This window comes from Mobula birostris, chromosome 7 (genome assembly GCF_030028105.1).
Source record: "Mobula birostris isolate sMobBir1 chromosome 7, sMobBir1.hap1, whole genome shotgun sequence".
Classification (NCBI taxonomy): Eukaryota; Metazoa; Chordata; class Chondrichthyes; order Myliobatiformes; family Myliobatidae; genus Mobula; species Mobula birostris.
Window position 1 is genome coordinate 177,727,556 of NC_092376.1, and position 26,763 is coordinate 177,754,318.

The following is a 26,763-nucleotide window of genomic DNA, read 5'->3' on the forward strand; positions in this document are numbered from 1 at the left end:
TCACCTTATGATTCACATTGCGGAGTCAACTCTAGCAAGTTGCTGTGCTGTAGTTTCTGACTTTAAATGAAGCAGTTCATCCCTGCATGCAGCAAGACCCAGGCACGGCTGGTGAGTAATATTAATGGTAGAATGGGCTAGGAAATCATCATCTACAAACCAGCAGGAACATTGTTTTGTTTAGCTGTATACATGTGACAATAAACTTGAAGTTGAGGAGTTAATGATTCTTGAATTTGAGGTTGGTGGGGGTTGAATTATCTTTTGTGAAACAGTTAAGCCATCCAAACCTGCACTCTCGAGTTCAGAAAGTGAGAGCTGTGAGGTGGCACGGTTCTGTAGCGATTAGCATAACGTTTTACAGTGCTGGTGATCGGGGTTCAATTCCCACTGCTGGTTAGTAACAGGTTTGTAGAATATCTCCATCTGTCCAGCAATCTATTTGGCCCCTTACCATCTGGCAGGAGGTACCAAAGCATTAGGACAAGAACTGTTGATGGGAAACAGCTTCTTCTCCCAAGGCCATAGCAGTATTGAACTCTCTACTATCACCCAGGTCTCATCACACATTAAGTGCTAATAGAGTTGTTGTATACTACGTTACAGAGAAAGGCCTTTCGGCCCATGTATTAATCTGCCTAGTGCCATCGCCCTGCACCTGGACCATAGCCCTCCATTCCTCTCCCATCCACGTACCTAAACAAATTTCTCTGAATTTTGAACCCACATCCACCACTTGGGCGGGCAGCTTGTTCTACATTCTCACCACCCTCTGAGTGATTGTAAGGCAGCAGGATGTCCATAGGCCCATCGGTCTCATGCTCCCCTTAAACATTTCACCTTTCACCTTTAACCCTAAATCTCTAGTTCTAGTCTGGGCGACCTCAGTGGAAAAAGCCTGCTTGCACTCACCCCTCATAATTTTGTATGCCTCTGTTGAATCTTCCCTCAGTCTTCTATATTCTCAGGAATAAGGTCCTGAGCTATTCAACCTTCCCTCATAATTCAGGTTCTCAAGTACCAGCAACATCCTCGTAAATTTTCTCTGCATTCTTTCAATTTTATTTTCATCTTTCCTGTAGAGAGGTGATCAAAACTGCACACAGTACTCCAAATTAGGCTTCACCAACATCTGATACAATTTTAACATAACATCCTAACTCCTGTATGCAATACATTGATTTACGAAGGCCACTGTCTCAAGAGCTTTCTTTATGACCCTATTTACCTGTGATGTCACTTTCATACACATATCCTCCTACTATATACCTTGTTTATTCATTCTGGGATGCAGGCAAGGCAAGGCGTTCAGTTATTGTTTGTTCTGAATTGAGAGGTTAGATTTATTTGTCACATGTATCTCAAAATGATATGTATCGCTTTGTGTCAATGACCAACACAGTCTGTGATGTGCTGTAGGCGGCCTGTAAGTGTCGTCCTGCTTCTGGAGCCAACCTAGCAAGACAGCAACTTACTAACCTGAACCTTTGGAATGTGGGAGGAAATTTACTACCCTACGATTTCAGAATGTGGGAGGAGAGCGGAGCAGCTGGAGGAAAGCCACATTATCATGGGGAAGAAACCTTCTGCACAAATTCCTTATAGACAGCAGCAAGAATTGAACCCAGATTGCTGGCGCTGTAAAGCGTTGTGCTAACTGATACACTACCATGCCTCCTGTTAAGATTTTGAATCAAACCCGGGCTTCTGGTTTGTGGTAGATGAGAATTCTCCCGCTGAACCACCAACGCTAGCCTAATGCCCATAGAATAATTGGAATTTTGAAAGTCAGATTGAGTATACATAGGTTTTCTTTTTAGGAATTTCGGGAACCAGGTATTTTTGCATTCACCGTTACTAATAGCCTTGTAGCTGATGACATTTATTTAATTAACTGCATTAATAGACCCACTTGGAATTTAAAGTTGTCTCTGGGCTAGTAGTTCAGTAATGCGGCTGTTATATACAATCCGTTATCCCTTGTGTGCTTAGCTTGCTTCCTTTAAGTACATCAACGCTTCTTGCCTCAATGACTCCATGTGGTAATGAGTTTCTTTCTTGGCCAGAGTGCGGAGAGCAAGCTTTCCCCTGAATTCTCTATCGAATTTATTAGTGACTATCAAATATTTATGGTCCTCTTGGTTCTGGTCTGCAAATGGAAACATATTCTGTACATTTGCTCTATCCAAGCCCATCATAATTTTGGAGATAATTGGTATTTCCTTTTTGCCGAGGGTTTCATAAAAATTCCTATTCACTCCCACCACCACAAACTTAAGGGGAAGGTCATCTAGTCGGAATTCAATTTCCATTCTGGCATCGGCACGCATTTCAGCTCTTAGATATTTAAGAAATTAGGTTTGTAAAATTTATGGAAGAATTAATAAGAGTTCTGAAGTCTCTGGGCTCTGATTTATACTCCATTTCATTTTAAGTAGAAGGAACAAATTTTTGCTCTGTAGTTTTTCTTATAAATTGACTGAATCCGAGCAAACACTGAACGAATAGTTCAATTTGCCAATATTAGTGCTGATGGACAGAGCAGAATCACGTTTAGAAGTACTGACATACAGTCAGTATCCACTTTGTCAGGTAGAGAAGTGGAACCTGGTGTGGTCTTCTGCTGCTGTAGCCCGTCCACTTTAAGGCTTGAGATGATCTGCACACCACTGTTGTAACGTTCATTTGTTATGTGCCATGTCGTATGACGTGGGTGATCATTGTCTTTCCATAACCATGACGGCTCTTGGCAAATTTTTCTACAGAAGTGGTTTGCCATTGCCGCCTTCTGGGCAGTGTCTTTACAAGATGGGTGACTCCAGCTATTATCAGTTCTCCTCCGAGACTGTCTGCCTGACGTCAGTGGTTGCATAACCAGGACTTAGGATATGCACCAGTTGATCGTATGACCATCCACCACTTACTCCTATGGCTTCATGTGACACTGATTGGAGGGGGGATGGGGGGGCTAAGTAGGTGCTACACCTTCCCCACCTTGGCGGGCTAGCGGAGGGAAGGTGCATCTTGCATCTGCTTTGGTAGAGATGTATCTCCACCCCACCACCGACATTCACAGTAGAACAAAGATATACAATAGAATCAATCAAAAACTACACACAAATTCTGATAAGCAACCAATGTGCAAAAGAAGACAACTGTGCAAATATAAAAAAATGTAAATAGGTGGTACTTAGGATGTGAGCTGTAGAGTCTTTGAAAGTGAGTCTATAGGCAGTGGAATCCGTTCAGTGTCAGGATGGGTGAAGTTATCCACACTGGTACAGGAGCCTGATGGCTAAAGGGTAATAACTGTTGTATTAATATATAGATTTAAAGGACAATCACTGAGATACAATGGAAAAGTATGCCATCCATACAGATAATTTCTTTACAGTAGTACATTGAGCTAGTACAGGGGAACAACCAATAACAGAATGCAGTGTTAAAGATACAGTGTTTGTGCAGTACCTGATGCAGGGTTTCAGCCCGAAACATTGATAACTTCTCGCCCACAGATGTTGTTTGACCCTCCAGCACAGGGATGGCCAACCTATGGCACATGCGTCAAAAGTGACGCATTGGATGATTAGAAGTGGCACATTGCACCCCAGTGATGATGATAAAAAAAAGTAAGCCTACTCATGCAAAAATTATTAACCAAAAACCGATTTGTAGAAAAAAAAAATCTATAACAGGAATTCAAGTAGCTTAGAGCTAGAAATGGGTTATACTGAGAATGAACCTAAAACTTAGCAATTATTTTTAACGATTTTATTATTTCGTGCACATCTTTTGGCAAATGTTATCTTCTTTAACATTAATCTGTTTTCAATTTTAAAAAATGTTCAATGAGTCAAACTAGGAAAGAAAGACTTTTGTTCTGCAGTCGTTCCATAACTGTTCAATAGACATTTGATACTTGTTTGATCCTGAGGCGCCAGGCATCTGCACCAGCAGTGCGCCGCAGGTTTTTGCCAGTCAGTTTGGAATTGCACTTAGTTCGTCCTTTGTGAACATTTGCAGTTTTGTACTTTTTCAAAAATTAAGCCTTGTTTTTACATTCAGTTACCCATCACAGTGCAAAAGAAAATGAGCAAAAGAAAAGCAGAAAGTGATAGTAAGCGTGAATTCAATGAACAGTGGGAAAATGAATTCTTATGAGCTCTTATTTATAGCGGGTCTGTCAGGAAAACCATTGTGCATTGTTTGTGAAAACACTTTCTCACATAATAGAAGACATGATCTTAATAGACTCTATAAAACACAACATCAGACTGAAATAGAAGGAAAACTGAAGCTAGTGCTTGGGTCTGAGTTACGGAAAGTCTATGGGATTAAGAAAAAGGAAGAAATCAAAAGAAGACAAAATATATTTGTTAAAAGTCTTATTAAGGTAAGTAATGTTTATCTTGTTTTATATTAAATCAATATATCATGTAAAAATGCTAAATATGTTTATATTAACATATTTTTACAAGAATTGAATGGGGGTACAAGAGTTGTATGGCGCATCTCAACTCGTGCGTGAAAAAATTGACGCATGGAATGTAAAAGGTTGGCCACCCCTGCTCCAGCAGATTGTTTGCTGCTCCTCATTCCAGCCTGTGCTGTCTTTTGTGCCTCCATATTTATACAACCTCTTGCAAGATTAATCTCTTTCAGTTTCTCTTTTTTGTTATTGGCTGTCTGTATTGATATTTAGATACAGCTTAGGTCTTTTGGCTTATGGAGTGTGCTCTACCATTCAATCAATATACCTAGTGAGTTAGTCACAGCTGTCAGATTCTAATGTTTTTAATTCAAGGCTCTTTCAGAAGTTGAGAACGAGGCATAAAACTTATTGCTTCATGATTATTTTACTAGGTGCTAATAGAACAAAGAGAATTGGAAGTGGATATAGTAGCAGTAGTCTTGGTAGGGGAAGGGAAAAAGAAGTAAAGACCAAAAAAAAATAAAGGAGGTAAGCTTATGTGCTCAGTTCTTTTTATACCATAGATAAGAAACATTTCACTCAAATTTGTAGATAAAAGTTAACCAATCAGAGAGCCCCTTTTCAAATAATACAACACCATAGAAGCTTTTAGAATCATAACAAAGAACTGGTGGGCAGAATGATCAACTGCATATACATACTGTGACTACCAGGAAACATACTAAACAGTTACATGTATATAAGTAGCTATATAAAACACGAGCAGACATAAATTGTTAAACTGCACAGAAAATAAGTCTAATTCAACACAGCCCTTTCTGTGATAACAAATTCCACAGATTCACTGTATTCTGAAGAAATTCTCTCTCACCTCAGCTTCAAAAGGAAACTTTATCTTGAGGCCATACGCTCAGATCCTAGACATCCCTATTAAAGGAAACACCCTCTCCACGTCCACTCTACCCAAGCCTTTCAGAATCGGGTTGTTTTCAATGAGATTCACCCCCCCCCCCCCCCCCCCACCACCACAACCTACTGAACTCCAGAGAACTTCCTGCTGCTCTGTTTCTAGTTATCAACCATTTTATTTCCTATCCCCATTACCATTCCAACATGTCGGTCGTTGGCTGCCTTTTCTGCCACGATGAGGCCACTCTTAGGGTGGAGGAGCAACACCTCATATTTCATCTCAGTAGCCTCCAACCTGATGGCATGAACATTGATTTCTCTAACTTCCAGTCATTTTTAACCCTCCTTCCCTCTTCAGTTCCTAACTCTGACCTCTTACTTCATCATGTCACCTCCCTGTCACCCACATATGGTGCCCTTTCTCCTTCACGTTCTCCTTAGGTCAACTCTCCTCTCCCACTGGATTTCTTGTTATCCCACTGTCTTTTCCACCTATCACCTGCCAGCTTCTCACTTCATTCCCCGTACCCCCACTCACCTGGCTTCATCTATCACCTTCTAGCTTGTCCTCCTGCCCTTCCCCCCCATCTTATTCTAGTATCCTTTCCCTTCCTTTCCAGTCCTGATAAAGGGTCTTGACTTGAAACATTAACTGTCTATGCCTTTGCCTAGATGCTGCCTGAGCTCCTCCAGCATGTTGTATGTGTTGTTTTGAATTTACAGCATCTGCAGAGTCTCTTGTGTTTAAAACTTTCCCAATCTTCATACTGCAGTCTCTTCAAGGCCAAACTATTCTTCTGAATTTCGGTATGGTACCGGTCAAACTGAGGGGTAATAAACGTATACAGGTTTCCCCCACCATCCGAAGGTAGGGAGTTCCTATGAAACGGTTCGTAAGCTGGAATGTCGTAAAGTGAAGAAGCAATTACCGTTTATTTATAAGACCATAAGACAAAGGAGCAGAAGTAGGCCATTCGGCCCATCGAGTCTGCTCTGCCATTTTATCATGAGCTGATCCATTTTATCCTATTTAGTCCCACTGCCCCGCCTTCTCACCATAACCTTTGATGCCCTGGCTACTCAGATACCTATCAATCTCTGCCTTAAAGACACCCAATGACGTGGCCTCCACTGCTGCCCGTGGCAACAAATTCCATAGATTCACCACCCTCTGACTAAAAAAATTTTTTCGCATTTCTGTTCTGAAAGGGCGCCCCTTCAATCCTGAAGTCATGGCCTCTCGTACTAGACTCCCCCATCATGGGAAACAACTTTGCCACATCCACTCTGTCCATGCCTTTTAACATTCGAAATGTTTCTATGAGGTCTCCCCTCATTCTTCTAAACCCCAAGGAATACAGTCCAAGAGCGGACAAACGTTCCTCATATGTTAATCCTCTCATTCCCGGAATCATTCTAGTGAATCTTCTCTGTACCCTCTCCAACGTCAGCGCATCCTTTCTTAAATAAGGAGACCAAAACTGCCCACAGTACTCCAAGTGAGGTCTCACCAGCGCCTTATAGAGCCTCAACATCACATCCCTGCTCCTATACGCTATTCCTCTAGAAATGAATGCCAACATTGCATTCGCCTTCTTCACTACTGACTCAACCTGGAGGTTAACTTTAAGGGAATCCTGCACGAGGTCTTCCAAGTCCCGTTGCATCTCAGAACTTTGAATTCTTTCCCCATTTAAATAATAGTCTGCCCATTTATTTTTTTTGCCAAAGTGCATAACCATACACTTTCCAACATTGTACTTCATTTGCCACTTCTCTGCCCATTCTTCCAATCTATCCAAGTCTCTCTGCAGACTCTCCGTTTCCTCAGCACTACCGGCCCCTCCACCTATCTTCGTATCGTCAGCAAACTTAGCCACAAAGCCCTCTATTCCATAATCCAAATCGTTGATGTACAATGTAAAAAGAAGCAGCCCCAACACTGATACCTGTGGAACACCACTGGTAACCGGCAGCCAACCAGAATAGGATCCCTTTATTCCCACTCTCTGTTTCTTGCCAATCAGCCAACGCTGTATCCATGTATGTAACTCTCCTGTAATTTCATGGGCTCTTATCTTGTTAAGCAGCCTCATGTGTGGCACCTTGTCAAAGGCCTTCTGAAAATCCAAATATACAACATCCACTGCATCTCCCTTGTCTAGCCTACTGGTAATTTCCTCAAAAAATTGTAATAGGTTTGTCAGGCAGGATTTTCCTTTAAGGAATCCATGCTGAGTTCTGGCTATCTTGTCATATGCCTCCAGGTACTCTGTAACCTCATCCTTGACAATCGACTCCAACAACTTCCCAACCACGAATGTCAAGCTAACAGGTCTATAATTTCCTTTTTGCTTCCTTGCCCCCTTCTTAAATAGCGGAGTGACATTTGCAATCTTCCAGTCCTCCGGAACCATGCCAGAATCTATCGACTTTTGAAAGATCATCGCTAATGCCTCCGCAATCTCCATAGCTACTTCCTTCAGAACACGAGGGTACATTCCATCTGGTCCGGGAGATTTATCGACCTTTAGCCTATTCAGCTTCTTGAGTACTTTCTCTGTCGTAATTGTGACTGCGCACCCTTCTCTTCCCTGCCACCCTTGAGTGTCCGGTATCCTGCTATCTTCCTCAGTGAAGACTGATGCAAAATACTTGTTCAGTTCCTCTGCCATCTCCTCATCTCCCATTACAATTTCTCCAGTATCATTTTCTATCATTTTATATGGGAAAAATTTGTGAGCGTTCGCAGACCCAAAGAATAACCTACCAAATCATGCCAAATAACACACAAAACCTAAAATAACAGTAACATATAGTAAAAGCAGGAATGATATGATAACTACACAGCCTATATAAAGTAGAAGTACTTTTCTACAATCATTGCCGCACTGTTCTCCGTAGCGAAAATCTCATGCAAGCGCTCTCGGCAGAAACACTCCCTCCAGTAACCTTTAAGCTATGAAGCTGCCAAATCATACTTAATAACACATAAAAATACACAGCCTATATAAAGTAGAAATAATGTATGTATAGTGTAGTATCACTTATTGGAATTGGGAAAACAGCGCCAAGCACACTGATGGTGTGTTAGGCTGAGTCGTTGGATGTTGGGGTGGTGCAGTGGTCCCCAACCTCTGGGCCTCCAACCGATATCGATCCGCGAAGAGTGCAGGGGTACAGTGGTAGCCAGGACGTACCCAGCACATCTTTAAGAAAAAAGCCGAAATAAACAAGCTAATTAATCAGGTGCTGCCCAGCATGTAATTAATTAGCTTGTTTATTTCGGCTTTTTTCTTAAAGATGTGCTGGGTGCGTCCCGGCTACGGCTGCATTCTCCGTGGCAATGTATCGGTCTGCGGCCCAGGGGTTGGGGTGGTGGGACAGTGTGGTGTCATCTCATCGTCGTCTGTTTCCATCAGGGCAGGCAGGTCATCTTCTTCTATGTCTGCCTGCCTCGATGTCGAAGGTCGAGGTTCATTGTCTGCTGTGGCTGATGTGGAAGGCTTGAAAAACGACAGTATGCTTGACTACTTAGCCTCACGCATTTTTCTATCGTACAGTTCTTTGTAAGCACTCAAACCATCCTGCAAATATGCCCTAGAGCTACGTACCCTTTCAAAATTAAAGTCGTGCTTTATCATTGCAGTGAAAATCTCATGTAGTTGCTTCACGTTCAGTTCCTGGACGACTTCACTTTCAGTCCCTGGACGACTTCACTTTCAGTCCGTTCGCTACTGCTTTCGGTTTCGATTGTTATCCTTTCCTCTTCCAATTGCATCAGCTCTTCATTAATCAGTTCTTGGTCATGGGATGCCAAAACCTCTTCAACATCATCTTCATCAATTTCCACAAGCCAAACTCACTTTGTCCTTACTTCGTTCACCACGATCGAAACAATTATGTCTAGTTTTACGCTAAGTGTAACACCCTTACGAGCTCTTTTAGGCTTTTCCGATACCTTAGAACTCATCTTGCTAACGGCTGCTCACAGTCACGTGTTTAAGCAATGCCAGCTAGAATGCAGTTCCGGGGGAGGAGCTTGGCTGCCTGGGCGCGCACTGCCGTTTTCGTAACAGTGAGGTTTCGTAAAGCGAATGTTTGAAAAGCGAGGGACACCTTTATTGTTAACTCGAGAATTTGCAGTTGCTAAAAATCTTGAGCAATACATGCATAAAATCTTGGAGGAACTCAACAAGTCAGGTAGCATATACAGAGGGGAATAAGCAGTTGATGTTTTGTGCCGAGACCCTTCATCAGGATTGGAAAGGAAGGGGGAAGCGGCCAGAATAAGAAGGCGAGGAGGGGAAGAAGTACAAGCTGACAGGTGATAGGTGAGACGAGCTGAGGGAGAGATGTTGGGGTGGGAGAAGGGATGAAGTAAGAAGCTGGGAGGAGATTGGTGGAAGAGTTGAAGGGCTGAAGAAGGAGGAATCTGATAGGAGGGGAGAGTGGACTACGGGAAACAGGCAAGTGGGAGCAGAACCAGAGGAATGTGATGTGCAAGTGAAGAGAGGAGAGGGTGGCCAGACTGAGGAATGGGGAAAGGGAGAAGGGGAGGAGGGAGAAATGACCAGAAATGATGCCATCAGGTTAGAGGCTAGCTGTATCCTAGGAGGATGGGGTTCAGAGGAATAATAAATCAGCCATGATGAATGAAGGAAGAGAATCAGTGGGCTGAGTGGCCTAATTCCAAGTCTCCTAGTCAAATGGGTCCTTGTTTTGCTTCCTTTCCCACTGTTCAATGATTTATTTGTTGCAATTGTAAATGATCAAGTTTCAAAGTAAATTTATTATCGAAGTACATATATCACCATAAACTATCCTGCGATTCATTTTCTTGTCAGCATTTACAGTAAACACAAAGAAACAATAGAATCAATAAAAGAGCACACATAGCAAAACAAACAACCAATATTCAAAGGATTTACAAATGTGCAAATACAAAAAGAAAAGATAAATAAATAGGCAATAAATATGAGTCCTGACGAAGGGTCTCGGCCCGAAATGTCGACTGTACCTCTTCCAATAGATGCTGCCTGGCCTGCTGAGTTCCACCAGCATTTTGTGTGTGTTGCTTCAATAAATATGAGAACAGTTATATGAGTTATAGTGTCCTTAAAAGTGAGTTGTTTAAAAGAAATGCCAATTTATGAAGGAATTCTCTTATTGCGACAAGTTGGGTAATGATATTTCTGTTTTGCTTGGCAGACCAGAGGAACCTGGGTATGTCCATGAAGGTGGAGCGCTCAACATTGGACCAAGTAAAGAAACGCTTTGAAATCAATAAAAAGAAAATTGAGGAAAAACAAAAGGAGTATGACTTTGAGGAGCGCATGAAGGAGCTGCGGGAAGAAGTGAGTTATAGAAGAAGGAATTACGGGCGTTGGGGATGGGAATGCTTGGTTTGGTGGTGGATTCGATGTCTGCTCCTAATGTGTTTATATCATGTAGCATTAATAGCATGGAAGCCCGGACAAGCCTCAGAATACAAGGACATTCCTTTAGAACTGGGATGAAGACACACATGGATTGCTAGAGAAACTCAGCAGGTCAGGCAGCATCCGTGGAAGGGAATAAAGAGATGATGTTTAGACCGAGACCAAGGTTAGGAAGGAAGGAGGCACTAGCAAGAATAAGATAGTGGAGGAGAGGGGAAGGAGTCGATGATTCTGTTCTAGCCCCTTCATCAGGACTTCAACTGATTATTCCTCTCCACAGATGCTGCCCGACCTGCTGAGTTTCTCCAGCATTTTCTGTGTGTTACCCTGGATTTCCAGCATCTGCAGAACCTCTTGTGTTTATGTTAGTGATGAGAATGAATTTCTTTAGCTAGAGGGTGGTGAATCTGTGGAAATGATAAAGTAGTGGTGGTTGTGGGTATGGAGGGATGGGATAGTGGGTGGAGGTATTGATCAGCCTTACTGTTGGGGAAAGTAACTGTTTTTGAGTCTGGTGGTGCTGGTCTGGATGCTACGTAGCCTCCTTCCTGATGGGAGTGGGACATGAGTGGGGTGGGTGGATCCTTCATGATGCTGCTGGCCCCTTTCCAGCACCTTTCTTTATATACGGTTTTGTGTGCAAGGCCTTTGCATAAAATTGTATTTGTCAATGTGGAGCAGAGAGTGAATTTGTAAAATCAGGTAGGAACAAACGATGTTGGGAATGGTGAGGATGGAGTGCCATGGGAGGGGTGTAGGACATGTTGCAAAATGGTAAGGGTGGAGTGCCAGGGGAGGGAGGTTTGTGCGGGTGCCAGGCAGGGTTATTTGATCCCAAACAATTGGTTTATTGATCATTACAGAATGTCTCTCTGGTGCTTCCCGTTCTCTCCGCTCTCCCTTCCCCTCTTTCCAACCATGATTCCCCTCTCCCTGCCCCCTTCCCACTCTCAGTCCACAGCAGAGACCCATATCAGAATCAGGTTTATCATGACTCATATGAAATTTGTTGTCTTTACGGCAGCAGTACAATGCAATACGTAATAATACAGAAAAGAAAAAAGTGAATTACAGTGTGTGTGTGTGTGTGTATATATAATGTATTATGTGTATTATATATGTAATAGTTAAATAAGTAGTTCAAAAATTAAAATAAGAAAAGTAGTGAGGTGTTTATTGCCCATTCAGAAATCAGGTGGTGTTGGGGAAGAAGCTGTTCCTGAATTGTTGAGTGTGTGCCTTCACTCTCTGTACCTCCTTGCTAATGGTAGCAATGAGATCAAGGCATTGACCTAAGGGTTGGGGGTCCGTAATGATGGATGCCATTTTACTGGGGCATTGCTCCTTGAAGATGTCCTTGATACTTTGGAGGCTAGTACCCAAGATGCAGCTAACTAAGTGCACAACTTTCTGCTGCTGCTTTGAGAAGACTGTGAGTTTTTCAGGAAACAGCAGTGGGAAACTGTAAAGCTAATTAAGAAGGACAAAACTGATTATGAGAGTTAGCTGGCAAGTAACATGAAAATGAACAGTAAAGGCACCATTGAATAAAAAGAGAGTGGATAACGCTAAATGTGGGAGACCTGGAAAGACCTGCTGGGGAATTAATGGGGAAGAAGGCAATTTGGAACCAATACTTTGCTGCAGTTCTCACAATGGAGGGCACTGCAGATATCCTAAGTAAGGTTGGGGGTGTTATGGATAGTATGGAGGACTGCCAGAGGTTACAATGGGACATTGATAGGATGCAAAACTGGGCTGAGAAGTGGCAGATGGAGTTCAACCCAGATAAGTGGGAAGTAGTTAATTTTGGTAGGTCATATTTGAAGACAGAATATAATATTAATGGTTAGGCTCTTGGCAGTGTGGAGGATCTGAGAGATCTTGAGGTCCGAGTCCATAGCACACTCAAAGCTGCTGCGCAGGTTGACAGTGTTGTTGAGAAGGCATATGGTGTGTTGGCCTTCATCAACCATGGGATTGAGTTCAAGAGCCGTGAGGTAATGTTACAGCTATATAAGACCTTGGTGAGACCCCAATTGGAGTACTGTGTTCAGTTCTGGTCACCTCACTACAGGAAGGATGTGGATACGATAGAAAGAGTGCAGAGGAGATTTACAAGGATGTTGCCTGGATTGGAGGGTGTACCTTATGAGAATAGGTTGAGTGAACTTGGCCTTTTCTCCTCGGAGTGACGGAGGATGAGAGGTGACCTGATAGAGGTGTATAAGACGATGAGGGACATTGATTGTGTGATAGTCAGAGGCTTTTTCCCAGCGCTGAAGTGGCTAACACGAGGGGGCATAGTTTTATGGTGCTTGGAAATAGGTACTGAGGAGATGTCGTGGTAAGTTTTTCCACACAAGAGTGGTGGGCGTGTGGAATGCACTGCTGGCAGTGGTGCTGGAAGTGGATACAATTGGGTCTTTTAAGAGCCTCTTAGATAGGTACATGGAGCTTAGAAGAATAGAGGGCTAAGTGCTAGGGAAATTCTAGGCAGCTTCTAGAGTAGGTTACATGGTCGGCAGAACATTGTGGGCCGAGGAGCCTGTAATGTTATGAAGATTTCTATGTTCTACAACAATGGGCTAGTTTCAAATAGAAGGGTAGAACATTAACAATCCCTATTGCTAAGGGGCATTGGAAAAAGTCCTGAGTGAGCAGGCTGAATAACTCAGTTATGACCCTGTTATCTAAGATGGATAGGAAGCAAAAAAAACACAAAACTACTAGACTTTTAGATTAACATCTGTGGTTGGGACGATGCTGGAGTCTAATCGCGGAAGACATAGTGAGTCATTTACAGAAGCTTAATGTATTAAACCATGCTAACATGGGAGGGATGAACAGGAGGCACGGTAATCTAGTGCTTAGCGTAACACTGTACAGCACCAGCACCCGGGTTTCAATTCCCACCACTTTGTACATCTCCTTTGTGGCCGTGTGGGTTTTCTTCCACATTCTGAGGCTCTATCGGTTAGTAGGTTAATTGGTCACAGGCTAATTGGGTGGCGTTTGGTTGTTGGGCCAGAAGGGTGTATTACTGTGCTGCATCTCTAAATACGGAGTGCAACTCATGATAAAAAAGAAAAATGGAGGACCTCTCAGGTTTATGAATGTCTGACCTACAGCTATAAATGCAAGCATTTAGGAAATTGGTGGGGTGGGCTTTTCAGAGTAGTTGTGGGGCTATAGGTACTTTCTGCTGTGTGGTATTTTGGATCGTGGCTGCATTTCTGACTTGCAAACTGTCTGAGTTGCAAAGAATTATTAGAAATGGAAGCCAGCCATAACTTGGAGAGAGCCTGTAATCCACTTGATAGGCACCTGTGCGCTGTGACAAACCTCCACTCTTTTCATCATTGGCACACAATGATTGCATTGTGAACCAGTGACAAACTGCACTGCGTTTACTTGGAGATTCTACTTCAATCCACAATCCCTGTCAGAATCATGTTTAACGTCTCTGAAATACGTCATAGGCTGCCACATTTTGTTATTACAGCTCGGGGTATTCTGAGGTTTGGAGTTCAATTCTGGTGCCGTCTGTAAGGAGTTTGTACATTCTCCCCGTGAACCATGTGGGTTTCCTCTGAGTGATCCAGTTTCCTCCCACAGTCCAAAGACATAGTGGTTAATTGCTCTTTGTAAATTGTCCCGCGATTCGGCTAGCGTTAAATTGGTGGATTGCTAGGTGTTGAGTTCCGTTGGGCTGGGGTGGCCTGTTCTGCACTGTATCTCTAAATAAAGATTTAAAAAATATATGAAATCTGTTCTTTTGCAGCAGCAGTACAGTGCAGTAAATAAAAAACCTATAACTTACAATAAGCAATAGAGACAATTAAATAGTGCAAAGAGAGGGGAAAATAGTGATGTTGTGTTCATGGTTTGGTTCATTGTCCATTCAGAAAACTGGTGGTGGTGGAGAAGAAGCTGTTCCTAATAGTTTGAGTTTGTGTCTTCAGGTATTTTTTTATCACTCGAATAACAAGGGCATTTTACACCATCCTTTGCAGATTCCTCTTTCAAATTGTGTATTATCCTGATTTAGAAATGTATTACCATTTCTTTACATCACAGATTTTTAAATTGAGGACTTCACTCCCCAACAGTCCTGTGGACCCACCTTCACCAGAGCACTGGAGTCCGTAGAAATAGGAGCAGAATTAGGTCATTCAGCCCATTGAGTCTGCTTCACCATTTCATCATGGCTGTTCCATTTCCCCCTCAAGCCCATTCTCCTGCCTCTTCCCCATAACCTTTCATGCCCTGACTAATCAAGAACCTATCAACCCCTGCCTTAAATGTACCCAGTGACCTGGCTTCTACAGCAGTCTGTGGCAATGAATTCCACAGATTCATCACCCTCTGGCTAAAGATATTCCACCTTATCTCTGTTCTAAATGGATGTCCCTCTATTTTGAGGCTATGCCCACTGGTCATTCAAGAAGGTAGCATGCCATCACTTTCTCTTGACAATGAGGGAATGAAATGATGCTGCCACTGAATATCACTGAATTTCTGAGGGCAACATGGTAGCATACCAGTGATCCTGTGATCACCATCAGTGTTCCCTGTGATCGCGATCAGTGTTCCCTGTAAAGAAGGTTTAACATACAAGGAGTGTCTGATGGCTCTGGGCCTGTACTTGCTGAAGTTTAGTAGAATGAATGGGGATCTCATTGAAACCTATTGAATATTGAAAAGCCTAGAAAGAGTGGATGTGGAGAGGATTTTTCCTATAGTTGTGGGGGTCTAGGACTAGGAGGAAAAGAAACAGAATATCAGGATTTCCCTTTAGAACGGAGATGAAGAATTTCTTTAGCCGGGGGTGGTGTGAATCTGTGGAATTCATTGCCATAGGTGGCTGTGGAGCCAAGTCTTTGCGTATACTTAAGGCAGAGGCTGATAACTTCTTGATTAGTCAGGATGTCAAAGGTTCTGGGGAGAAGGCAGAAGAATGGGGTGGAGAGGGATCATAAATCAGCCATGATGGAATGGCAGAGCAGACTCGATGGGCTGAATGGCCTAATTCTGCTTAATGCCTAATTCTATGTATATGGTCTTAGGGAGTTTGTATGTTCTCCCCGTGAGCATCATCCGGGTGTTGTGGTTTCTTCCTGTATACTAAAGGTGTATGGGTTGGAGTTTCAGTAGGTTGTGGGCAAGCTATGTTGGTGCCAGAAGCATGGTGACACTTGGAGAGGGGGCTGCCTCTAGCACAACCTCAGACTGTCTTGGTCGATAATGCAAATGACTCATTCACTCCGTTTTGATGATTAGATGTACCTGTGACAAATAAAGCTAATCTTTAAATTTCAAACTATAAATGGGTGAGGAAAAAATGGACAAACATTGCAGCAGAAAAGCTGGATTAATATATCCAAATGGAGAATCCCCGAACAGGAATCTGAATCAGATTTATTATATGCCCTGAACTTTGTTGTTTTACGGCAGTAGTACAGTGCAATACATAATAAAAATAAGTTACAATAAGAAACAAAAACATAAAATAAGTAGAAATATGTATTATATATGAGTAGAAATATATACAATTAAATATGGAAATACTCCCAGTGAAGCAGTTACTTTTCTTTCTCATTTCTGTTTACCTGTTCTATATTTCCAGCCAAATTTATTGCAGACTTGTGGCATTTTGCCTTCGTTTTTTAAAAAAATCCACTGTAAGTTTATCCTTGCAGGAACATAAACCAGGCGTTAAATGCAAGGCAGCCACTAATAAACCCAACAGGGAATTCAGGAGAAACCTTTTTACCCAGAGTAGTGAGTCAGTGAGACTCATTCCCTTAGCTGTTTGAGACAATTGGTTGAAATGCTTTTAAAGAAAAAAAAACTGAATAATTATGATGGCGAAAGGAATTGAGAGATACTTGTATGGGAAGAGAGGAGACTTGTGGAGTGTAATTTCATGGTGAATCTTAGGCCTGAGTTCCTGTGTCTATATTCTTTTTAGTCTCTATTAGACAAACGCCATTCACTCCCTGGCCCCAGTTCTGTACCTAAGGGTTTGGTTTCAAGAGTACTACATGCAGCACTAGATCAATGAGTGACATCTGAGGTTCAAAAGTACCAAGAAAATTTATTATCAAAGTACATACAGTGTATATCACCATCTACTGCCCTGAGTTTTATTTTCTGGCGAGATTCACGACAGAATCGATGTAAAACCGCGGAAGATGGAGAAACAGCTAATGTACAAAAAGACAACAAGCTGTTCCAATACAAAAAGAAAGAAAAACAAGATATTAATAATAAATAAGTAATAAATATCAAGAACATGAGATGAAGAGTCCTTGAAAATGAGTACATGGGTTGTGGTAACAGTTCAGTGATGGAGAGAGTGAGGTTGAGTGAAGTTATCCCCTCTGGTTCAAAAGCCTGATGGTTGAGGGGTAATAACTGTTCCTGAACCTGGTGGTGTGAGCTCTGAGACTCCTGTGCCTTCTTCCTGATAGCAGCAGTGAGAAGAGAGCATGGCCTGAGTGGTGGGGGTCCTTGATGGATGCTGCTTTCCTGTGCTCCTTGTAAATGTGTTCAGTGGCACTCTGAATTTACTTGGCACTGATGTTTAAGTTCAAGTTTAATTGTCATTGAACTGGACATGAATACCCATGAATACAGCCAAACGAAACAGCCTTACTCCGGGGCCAAGGTGCAAAGCACATTTGCAACACTCACACACAGCACAGGCACATATAGCATATATAAGATAGTAAGCTCATATCAGTAAAATACAGTCACACAAAAATATAGTCTGAACCTTTCGTCCATGACAGCAGTCTGCTTGACTTCTGCTGAGTGAACACGGGAGGTGGCGGGCAGCACAGACTCCGACATGCCTCTCATGGGCGACCGTAAACAGGTGATACCACGGCTTGAGGCTTAGTCTTCGCTGTACCCGAGGTCACACAGCTCCCCTACTGTTGGGCACTGCTGTCGGCCAATAAATCAGTGAATCAGACTTGCAGCATTCCATATTAACAATGTCCAACAGGGTTTTGTGATCACAAGAAAAGGGACTAAGACAATTGTTCGCTGTTAGACTGCACAGCGCCTTTGCACACTAATGCTTCCCTGAAGCGGGCAGTAGCATGATCCACACAAAGTCCAGCTCCTTCAGTTCCTCCACCAACAAGCAACCCACTGATAGGGTTTACCTGCATTACATTAAGTGCTTAATGTCCAGCAGGGTCTTGCAATTGTAAAAAGAATATGTTTACAAAAGACCAAGACGTCTGGTTGACCCCATAGAAGCTGCTGTGATTGACTTAGTAAAGACAAAAAAGTTTTTTATTTCATTTGTCATTTCAGTTGGAGGCTTTGATTATTTATTAAAGCCACAGGTTCCTTAAGGTTGTCATAGCCATGGGTGGGGGTGGGGATAAACTCCCACTACTTATTAAATGCTCCCAATGGCATGTGTCTCAAATAGCCTCTGACAACCAAGTCCAGTTCTTAGCCTTCACATGTGGCTTAGCTACTAACATAAGGGACAAAAGTGGATTATTGGTGCCTTAAAACCAGTCGCTTTGGGCAGATTAGGCTTGTCAGCCGTGGTTGGCAGCTCAGCTAGGAGAAGGAAAATTCTGATCTCAAGCCTCCGCTAGATTGCGGCTATAGCCACTCATGGGGAAGGCTTTGGGAGTAAACTCCAAGGGAAAAGTCCAGAACTGAAATCTCTAAGGCAGTCCTATGTTGAGTTCACACTGACTGGCAACTCGTGTGATGCTAAAAGGTATCGATCTCTACCTTTTCTTTGGATTCATCGGCTGTGTGGAGAGGGGAGCTTGCTGCACGGGCAGCAGCTTGCTCTCCATATCGTACTGCCCTGGCTTGCGTATCATATAGACAGTTAGGACGCAACATCCGTTGTCACCTACGACTAGTGGAGGGCCTCATAAAAGCTACTGAATCAATCCAGGCTATGGCACTGGCGTAGTACAGACTGTGAGATGGTACTCCATTTAACATGGTATACTGCAGTCACTAAATATAGAACATTGCAGGCCCTTCAGCCGACCATTTCACCTACTCGCAAGATCAATCTAACCCTTACCTCCCACATAACCCTCCAATTCATCTATGTGCCTATCTAAGAGTCTCTTAAATATCTCTACCTCTACCACCATCCCTGGCAGTGGGTTCCACACACCCACCAGTGTTTGTAAAAATAAATTACTTCTAACATCCATCCTATACTTTCCTCTAATCACCTTAACATTGTTCCCCCAGGTATTAGCCATTTCCATCCTGGGAAAACGTCTCTGACTGACCACTCGAGCTATGCCTCTTGTCACCTCTCATCCTCTTTGTCCAAAAAGAAAAGTCCTAGCTCACTCAACCTATCCTCTTGAAATATGCTCTCTAATCCAGGCAGCATCCTGGTAAACCTCCTTTACACTCCCTGTAAAGCTTCCACATATTTCCCATAATGAGGTAACCAGAAATGAACACAATTCTCCCAAGTGTGGTCTAACCAGGATTTTAATATCTCCTTCTATGTCCTTAATGTCAAAATTTTATTTAATTGTGCTCTGGTGAACCATCTTATTGGGGGGTGGGATATTACATTAAAGGAACTAAACCCAGTAGTCATCTGTACCCAATAAAGTGGCCATTGAGTGTATGTTCTTGGTTTCTGCTGCTGCAGCCAATGCTGAACATCCATTCAGCGATGTTCTTCTGCACACCTGTTACCTTCCTGTCAGCTTGAACCAGTCTGGCCATTCTCCTCTGAGTTCTCTTATTAACAAGATGTTTTTCCCCCACAGAAATGTTTTTTAACATCATTCTCTGTAAACACTAGAGACTGTTGTGTGTATAAATCAATCAATCAATCAATCCCATAAGATCAGCAGTTTCTGAGATACTCGGACCACCCTGTCTGGCACCAACAGTTATTCCACGGCCAGTCAATTAGATCACATTTGTTCCCCATTCTGATTTTGGTCTGAACAACACCTGAACCTTTTGATCATGTCTGCATGATTTTATGCATTGAGTTGCTGCCACATGCTTGGCTGATTAGATATTCCAGATTATTTAATGTCATTTCCAGTACACAAGTGTAAAAGAGAACAAAGTAAGTGTCACTCCTGATAACAATAATAAAAAAACACAATAAATATAAATACATGAGATAGCTTGTGTACATAGATTGAGTGTATGTCCATTAAGTGACACTAGACACAGGACTGTCTGTACATAAGGTGACTCTGGCAGAAAATGATAAAGTAGTGGGTTAGTGGGAAGAGGAGTTGATCAGCCTTGCTACTTGGGAAACGCAACCGCTTTTGAGTCTGGTGGTCCAGGCATGGGTGCCACGTAACCTCCTCCCTGATGGGAGTGTGACAAACAGTCCATGAGCAGGGTGGATGGGATCTTCCATATTGTTACTGGCCTTTCTCTGGTACCTTTCTGTATTTGCATTCACGAGCGGGTGTATAGGTATACCTAATAAAGTGGCAACTGAGTGTTTTCTGTTGTTACAGGAAGAAAAAGCAAAGGCTTACAGGAAGGAGAAATTGAAGGAGAAGAAACGAAAAGCAGAAGAGGAGCTGACATTCGAGGAAGATGATGAGATGGCAGCGGTGATGGGATTCTCCGGCTTTGGATCATCGAAGAAGAGCAGCTGACCGAGCCACCACTTGGGCATCGGACATCCTTTCTGTGACTTTCCTCCTCCCTCTTTCTTTCTCCTCCTTGCTTCCTTACTTCCATTTGAAATGGTGTTGCGTGTAGTGTGAATGAAGGTGTTTGTTAATAAAGGATTTTTTAAAAAAAAGTTATCCCTTCCTCTAAGAGCCTTTCAACAAAAGATGCTTTTGGATTCAGTCACTTAAGAGTTATTCACAAGCAGGGGGAGATCTTTCTGTCTCTTTGAACATTCAGTTAGATCCTGGCTGACCTGGCGGGGTTTTCCTTTGTGCTAAAGTATTGTATTTTGCAATGGTTTCCCCAACTTCCCCCATTCTCCTTCTCCTGAGTGAGATGATGACCAGAGGACAATGAATCTGTGAAATTCGTTGCCACAGACCGCCAAGTCACTGGGTATATTTAAAACGGAGATTGATATACTCCTGATTAGTCAGGGCATCAAAGGTTATGGGGAGAAGGAGAATGGAGTTGAGATGGATAATAGATCAGTCATGATGGAATTGTGGAAAAGACTCAATGGGCCGAATGGCCTAATTCTGCTCCCAAGTCTTCTGGTCTGATGACTGTCACCAGCAGGGAAGGAACCCTGTTGTTCAATTTCTGCCTTGTACCAGGACTGACCATCAAAAATCAGGACAAGTTTGGGGTTGTTACAATTGGCTCTGCTTCTTTTGTGAAAGGGGATGCTGGGCGGCAGATTCCAATGAATAATGATTAAGTAGCATTTTTTGCTTAAGTTGTCCAGAGCATTAGAAGCAGCTGTGATGGCCCTGTCGTTGTCTTAAGCCTATCACTCCTACTGGGGCATAGGTGGCTGACATCAGCTTACCAGATTCCTCTGTCCTGAGCCAAAACAAGGTTGATCAACTCTGGCTTCTGCTTTCATCACGATTTCATATGTCTTCCGGGCAGTCTCCCAGGGATGAGTTTTTTAGAGCTTCTGTTGGTGTTTCTGTAGCTGTGGGTTTTTACAGGATGGGGTTGTTAGCCCTATGCCCAATCCTCCTACTTTTGCAGCCAGGCTTGGGACGGTCTATGGTGGAGTATGATGTCCCTGTAGCTGAATATGTTCTGTTGCATGTCAAATAGCTGTAATCCTAGAGCGTTCCTCATCACTGGAGTCAGTACACTGCCAGTAAACCTTAAAGAGCTGAAAAAAAAGTCATATATTTGATTTTTGTTAAACTTTCTCTGGTCCTGATCTGGCTGTACAATACAAATCCTTTATTAAGCATCTTTTGATGGACTATCAAAGACAATTCAGGCCCTTGAAAATTTCTTTTGACTGAGAACTGTGTTGTGTGCATCATGAGGGGGGGGTGCATGCCATTGAGAGGGTTAAACTGCGGAAACTACATACAACATTGTCCTTTTGAACTGCAAGCATTTTTCTGGGCCTCTTGACTTATTTCTCGCCTTTTTATGCACAAGCCTTTAATTAATACATCTCATTACTTTAATGAACATTGCTTGTGGCCCAGTGAGTATCCAGGTGTGTAAATGGTTTCACAATCTGTATACTGAACTTTGACAAAGTTCAAAGTATATTTATTATCAAAGTACGTATACGGTATGTCACTAAATACTACCCTGAGAATCATTTTCTTGTGGGCGTTCATTGAATGAAGGAATACAATAGAATCAGTGAAAAGATAGACACAAAGACTGACAAGCAACTACAAAAAATGAGTAAGTAAATAAATAATACTGAGAACATGAGTTGTAGAGTCTTTGAAAGCGAGTCCATAGATTGTGGAATCAGTGTTGAGGTGGGTGAAGTTATCCACACGGGTTCAGGAGCCTGGTGGTGAAGGGCAATATCTGTTCCTGAACTTGGTGGTGTGGGATTAGAGAATCCTGTACCTCCTTCATGATAGTAGCAGCGAGAAGAGAGCTTGGCCTGGATGGTCGGGGGGGTGGGGGGTTCTTGGTAATGAATGACTTCCCAGTGATTGGACCAGTCTTCAAGTGTGTGCTGAAGGAAATCAGACTGGGTTCCTGTTCCACATTGTGAATGGATCCCTACCCACTTTGTCTCCATGGACCTGCAGATTTCTCTTCTCAAATACTCATCCACCTCTCTGTGCTTTGCCCATATTTGTGCATAGTACATTCCAGATCACAATTGCTAGCATTAAAACTATTTTAAATAAATAGTTTGTTTTTGGATTAGTGAGTGAGAGAGCAATTAGAACAGACCAAGGATGTTGTCAGGACCTGAGGGAAAGGTTAGAACTTTATTCCCGGGAGCATTAGCGATTGAGGAGAGATTTGATAAAGCCGTACAAATTGAAGAGGAGTATAGATGGGGTTAATGCAAGCAGGCTGTTCCCATTGAGGTTGGGTGGGACTAGAACTAGAGGTTATGGGTTATGTGTGAAAGGTGAAATGTTTAAGGGGAACCTGAAGGGAAACTTCTTCACTCAGAAGGTGTTCAGAGTGTGGAATGAGCTGCCAGTGGGAAATGGTAGATGTGAGTTTGATTTCAACATTTAAGAGAAATTTGGATAGGTACATGGATAGGAGGGATATGGAGGGCTCTGGTCCTGATGCAGGTCAATGGAACTAGGCAGATTAAGGGATCAGCATGGGCAGAAGGGCCTTTCTTTGCTGTAGTATTTTATGACAAACAGTTGCCCTTTCTAAAAATGGTGTAATAAGATGGGAGAGGTGCAATGTCAAACAATATCACCTCTATTACTTGTATTTCTAAAAAAAATCTGCATATTGGAGTAAAAAAAATCTAAAAATAACAACCTGTTCAATCATTTGCAAGAAATTCTCTCTTGCTGGGCAAAAGCCTACTGTATGTACGCTAGTGACCTGAATGTAAATGGTGAATCCATGGAAAAGAATAAACAGTTGATATTCCAGTCCTGATGATGGATCTTGGCCCAAAACATTGACTGTACTCTTTTCCATAGATGCTGCCTGACCTGCTGAGTTCCCCCAGCATTCTGTGTGAGTTGCGTTGGATTTCCAGCATCTGTGGATTTTCTCTTGTTTGTAAATGGTGAATGATCTGAGAAACAATCTGAATGTAAGTCAGTCTTCCTGTGTCAGGTTTCTGTCCGTGTCATGTGTGCTGTGTTCTGACTATTCTTCTTTTACTCTTCCAGTTGACATTTTCTAATGCAAAGGTTTTCTTTCTGTATCCGTCTGTGACTTCCGAGCAGCGTCTGTGATCCTTTGTTTTTTAATTAAAGGTAAACAGAATTTTTCTTTTTTGAATCATGGTTTATTCTGCTATACACTCAGTAGCCACTTTATTAGGTACACTTGTACACGTTTGTAAACGTGCTGTCCAAGTTGCATGCCATCTTGGACAATGTCTCCCATCCACTACATAATGTACTGGTTGGGCACAGGAGTACGTTCAGCCAGAGACTCATTCCACCGAGATGCAACACAGAGCGTCATAGGAAGTCATTCCTGCCTGTGGCCATCAAACTTTACAACTCCTCCCTTGGAGGGTCAGACACCCTGAGCCAATAGGCTGGTCCTGGACTTATTTCCTGGCATAATTTACACATTACTATTTAATTATTTATGGTGCAACTGTGACAAAAACCAATTTCCCCCGGGATCAATAAAGTATGACTATGACTAAATGCAAATATCTAATCAGCCAATCATGTGGCAGCAACTCAATGTAGAAAAGACATGATCAAGAATTTCAGTTGCTGTTCAGACCAAACATCAGAATGAGGAAGAAATTGATCTAAGTGACTTTGACCATGGAATGATTATTGGTGCTAGACGAGGTGGTTTGAGTACCTCGGTAACTGCTGATCTCTTGGGATTTTTACACACAAGTCTCTGGAGTTTACAGAGAGTGGTATGAGAAACAAAAAAACATCCAGTGAGTGACAATCCTGTGGGGGGAAACACCTTGTTAATGAGAGAGGTCAGAGGAGGATGGCCAGACTGCTTCAAGGTGACGGTATTAACCCAGTCCTATCTCACCCCATTGAAAATAAATCTGACCTACCCCTCTAACAGTCTTCTCCCTCTTTCTTTTAACTTCATGCGGTATTTTTTCAGGATGTCCTGGAGTGCTGTGAAGCCAATCAAGCACAGTTGTCATAGTTTGTAGGAAATGCAGAAGGTGGATGCGATCTGCGTGAACCTATGACTTTTGAGCTTGAGTTCCTTGTATCTGGTTGGCTTAGCTAGTCGGGGTGTCACTGTGTAGAAGGAACAATGTAAAGTAATGCAAAAAGAGAGCAAAAATATTTAGGTACTGTTCTTGGGTTCGTGGACTGTTCAAAAAAATCTGATGGTGGAGAGGAAGAAGCTTCTCTTAAAATCGTAGTGTGTGTGTCATCAGGAGCTTGTATCTCTTCCCTAATAGTAATGAAAAGAGGGAATGTCTTGAGGGGTGGGGGACCTTAATAATGGATGCTGCCTTCTTGGGGCATTAACTGTTGCAGATGTCCCCTATGATGGGGTGGCTTGTATTCATAAGGCCATAAGACATAGGTGCAGAATTAAGCCATTCGGCCTGTCAAGTCTGCTCTGCCATTCCATCGTGGCTGATTGTTATCTCCCTCAACCCTATTCTCCTTCCTTCTCCCCATAACCATAAGACATAGGAGCAGAATTAGGCCATTCAGCTCATCGAGTCTGCCATTCCATCGTGGCTGATCCCGGATCCCACTCAACCCCATACACCTGCCTTCTCGCCATATGCACAGTCTTGACCTGCACTGCAGGCTGTGGCAGAGCATTCCACAGATTCACTACTCTCTGCCTAAAAACATTCTTCCTTACCTCTCTTCTAAAAGGTCGCCCCTCATTGTGCCCTTTAGTTCTGGATAGCCCCGCCAGCCTCTCCATACCCACCCTATTTTGTCCTTTCAGCATTTGGTAGGTTTCAATGAGACCCCTCCCCCATTCTTCTGAATTCCAGAGAGTACAGGCCCAAAGCTGCCAAACTCTCCTCATATATTAACCCTTTATTTGCGGAATCATCCTCATGAACCTCCTCTGGACTCTCTCCAATGAGAACGCATCTTTTCTGAAATATGAGACCCAGAGCTGTGACAATGCTCCAAGTGTGGCCTGACTAGTGTCTTATAAAACTAGTGTCTTTATATTCTATTCCCTTTGAAATAAATGGCAACATTGCATTTTCCTCCTTTACCACGGACTCAGCCTGTAAATTAACCTTCTGGGAATCTTGCAGGAGGGCTCCTAAGTCCCTCTGAACCTCTGATATATGAACCTTCTCTCCATTTAGATAATGGTCCTCACTATTGTTTCTTTTACCAAAATGCATGATCATACATTTCTCAACACTGCATTCCATCTGCCACTTTTTTGCCCATTCTTCCAGTTTGTTTTTAAGTCCTACTGCAATCACTTTGCTTCCTCAGCTCTACCTTTGTATCATCTGCAAATTTTATCACAAAGCCATCAATTCCATTATCCAGGCCTTTGACAAACAAAGTGAAAAGTAGCTGTCCCAATACTGACCCGTGAGGAACACCACTAGTCACTGGCAGCCAACTAGAAAAGGCCCTCTCATTCCCACTTGCTGCCTGCTGTCTGTCAGCCATTTCTCTATCCATGCCTGTATCTTTCCTGTAACGCCAGTGGATTGTATCTTGTTAAGCAGCCTTGTGGGGCACCTTATCAAATGCCTTTTGAAAATCCAAGTGCCTCTCCTTTGACCACACTGTGTGTTACTTCCTCGAAGAACTCCAGCAGATTGTCAGGCAAGATTTTCCTTCACAGAAACCATGCTGACTTTGACTTATCTTTACTCCCTTTGTACCCCAAAACCTCATCCTTAATAATATACTGCAACACTTTCCCAACCACTGAGGTTAGGCTAACTGGCCTATAATTTCCTTTCTTTTGCCTGTCTCCCTTCTTCAAGAGTGGAGTGACATTTGCAATCTTCCAGTCCTCCAGAATCAAGTGATTCTTGAAAGATCAAGACCAGTGCATCCGTTATCTCTTCAGCAACCTTTCTCAGGACTCTGGGATGTAGTCCATCTGGTCCAGTTGACTTATGCACATTAAAACCTTTGAGTTTGCCTAGCACTTTTTCCTTCAATATCCTTACTAAAGAGAGTATCAACCTCTGCTTTAAATATGGCCGATGGTGCAGCTTCCACAGCTATTTGCAACAATGAATTCCACGGGTTCATCTTCTGGCAAAAGAAGTTAGAACATAAAACGTTACAGCACAGTACAGGCCTTTTGGCCCACGGTATTGTGCCAACCTTTTAACCTACTCTAAGGTCAGATAACAATACATAAAATTACTACAGTACTGTGCAAGTCTTAGCCTCT

General features: G+C 42.7%; 1 protein-coding gene across 2 annotated transcripts in view; it reads left to right on the forward strand.

The window, feature by feature from the left end:
• zmat2 (zinc finger, matrin-type 2) overlaps positions 1-23,667 on the forward strand; it is a 59,739-nt gene extending 36,072 nt beyond the window's left edge. For both annotated transcript variants that reach the window (XM_072264172.1, XM_072264171.1), the window contains exons 5-6: positions 10,553-10,698; positions 20,295-23,667. In XM_072264172.1, the coding sequence (XP_072120273.1) occupies positions 10,553-10,698; positions 20,295-20,438 (290 nt within the window). In that variant the 3' untranslated portion in view covers positions 20,439-23,667. The remainder of the gene's footprint in view (positions 1-10,552; positions 10,699-20,294) is intronic.
• Positions 23,668-26,763: the final 3,096 nt, after the last annotated feature.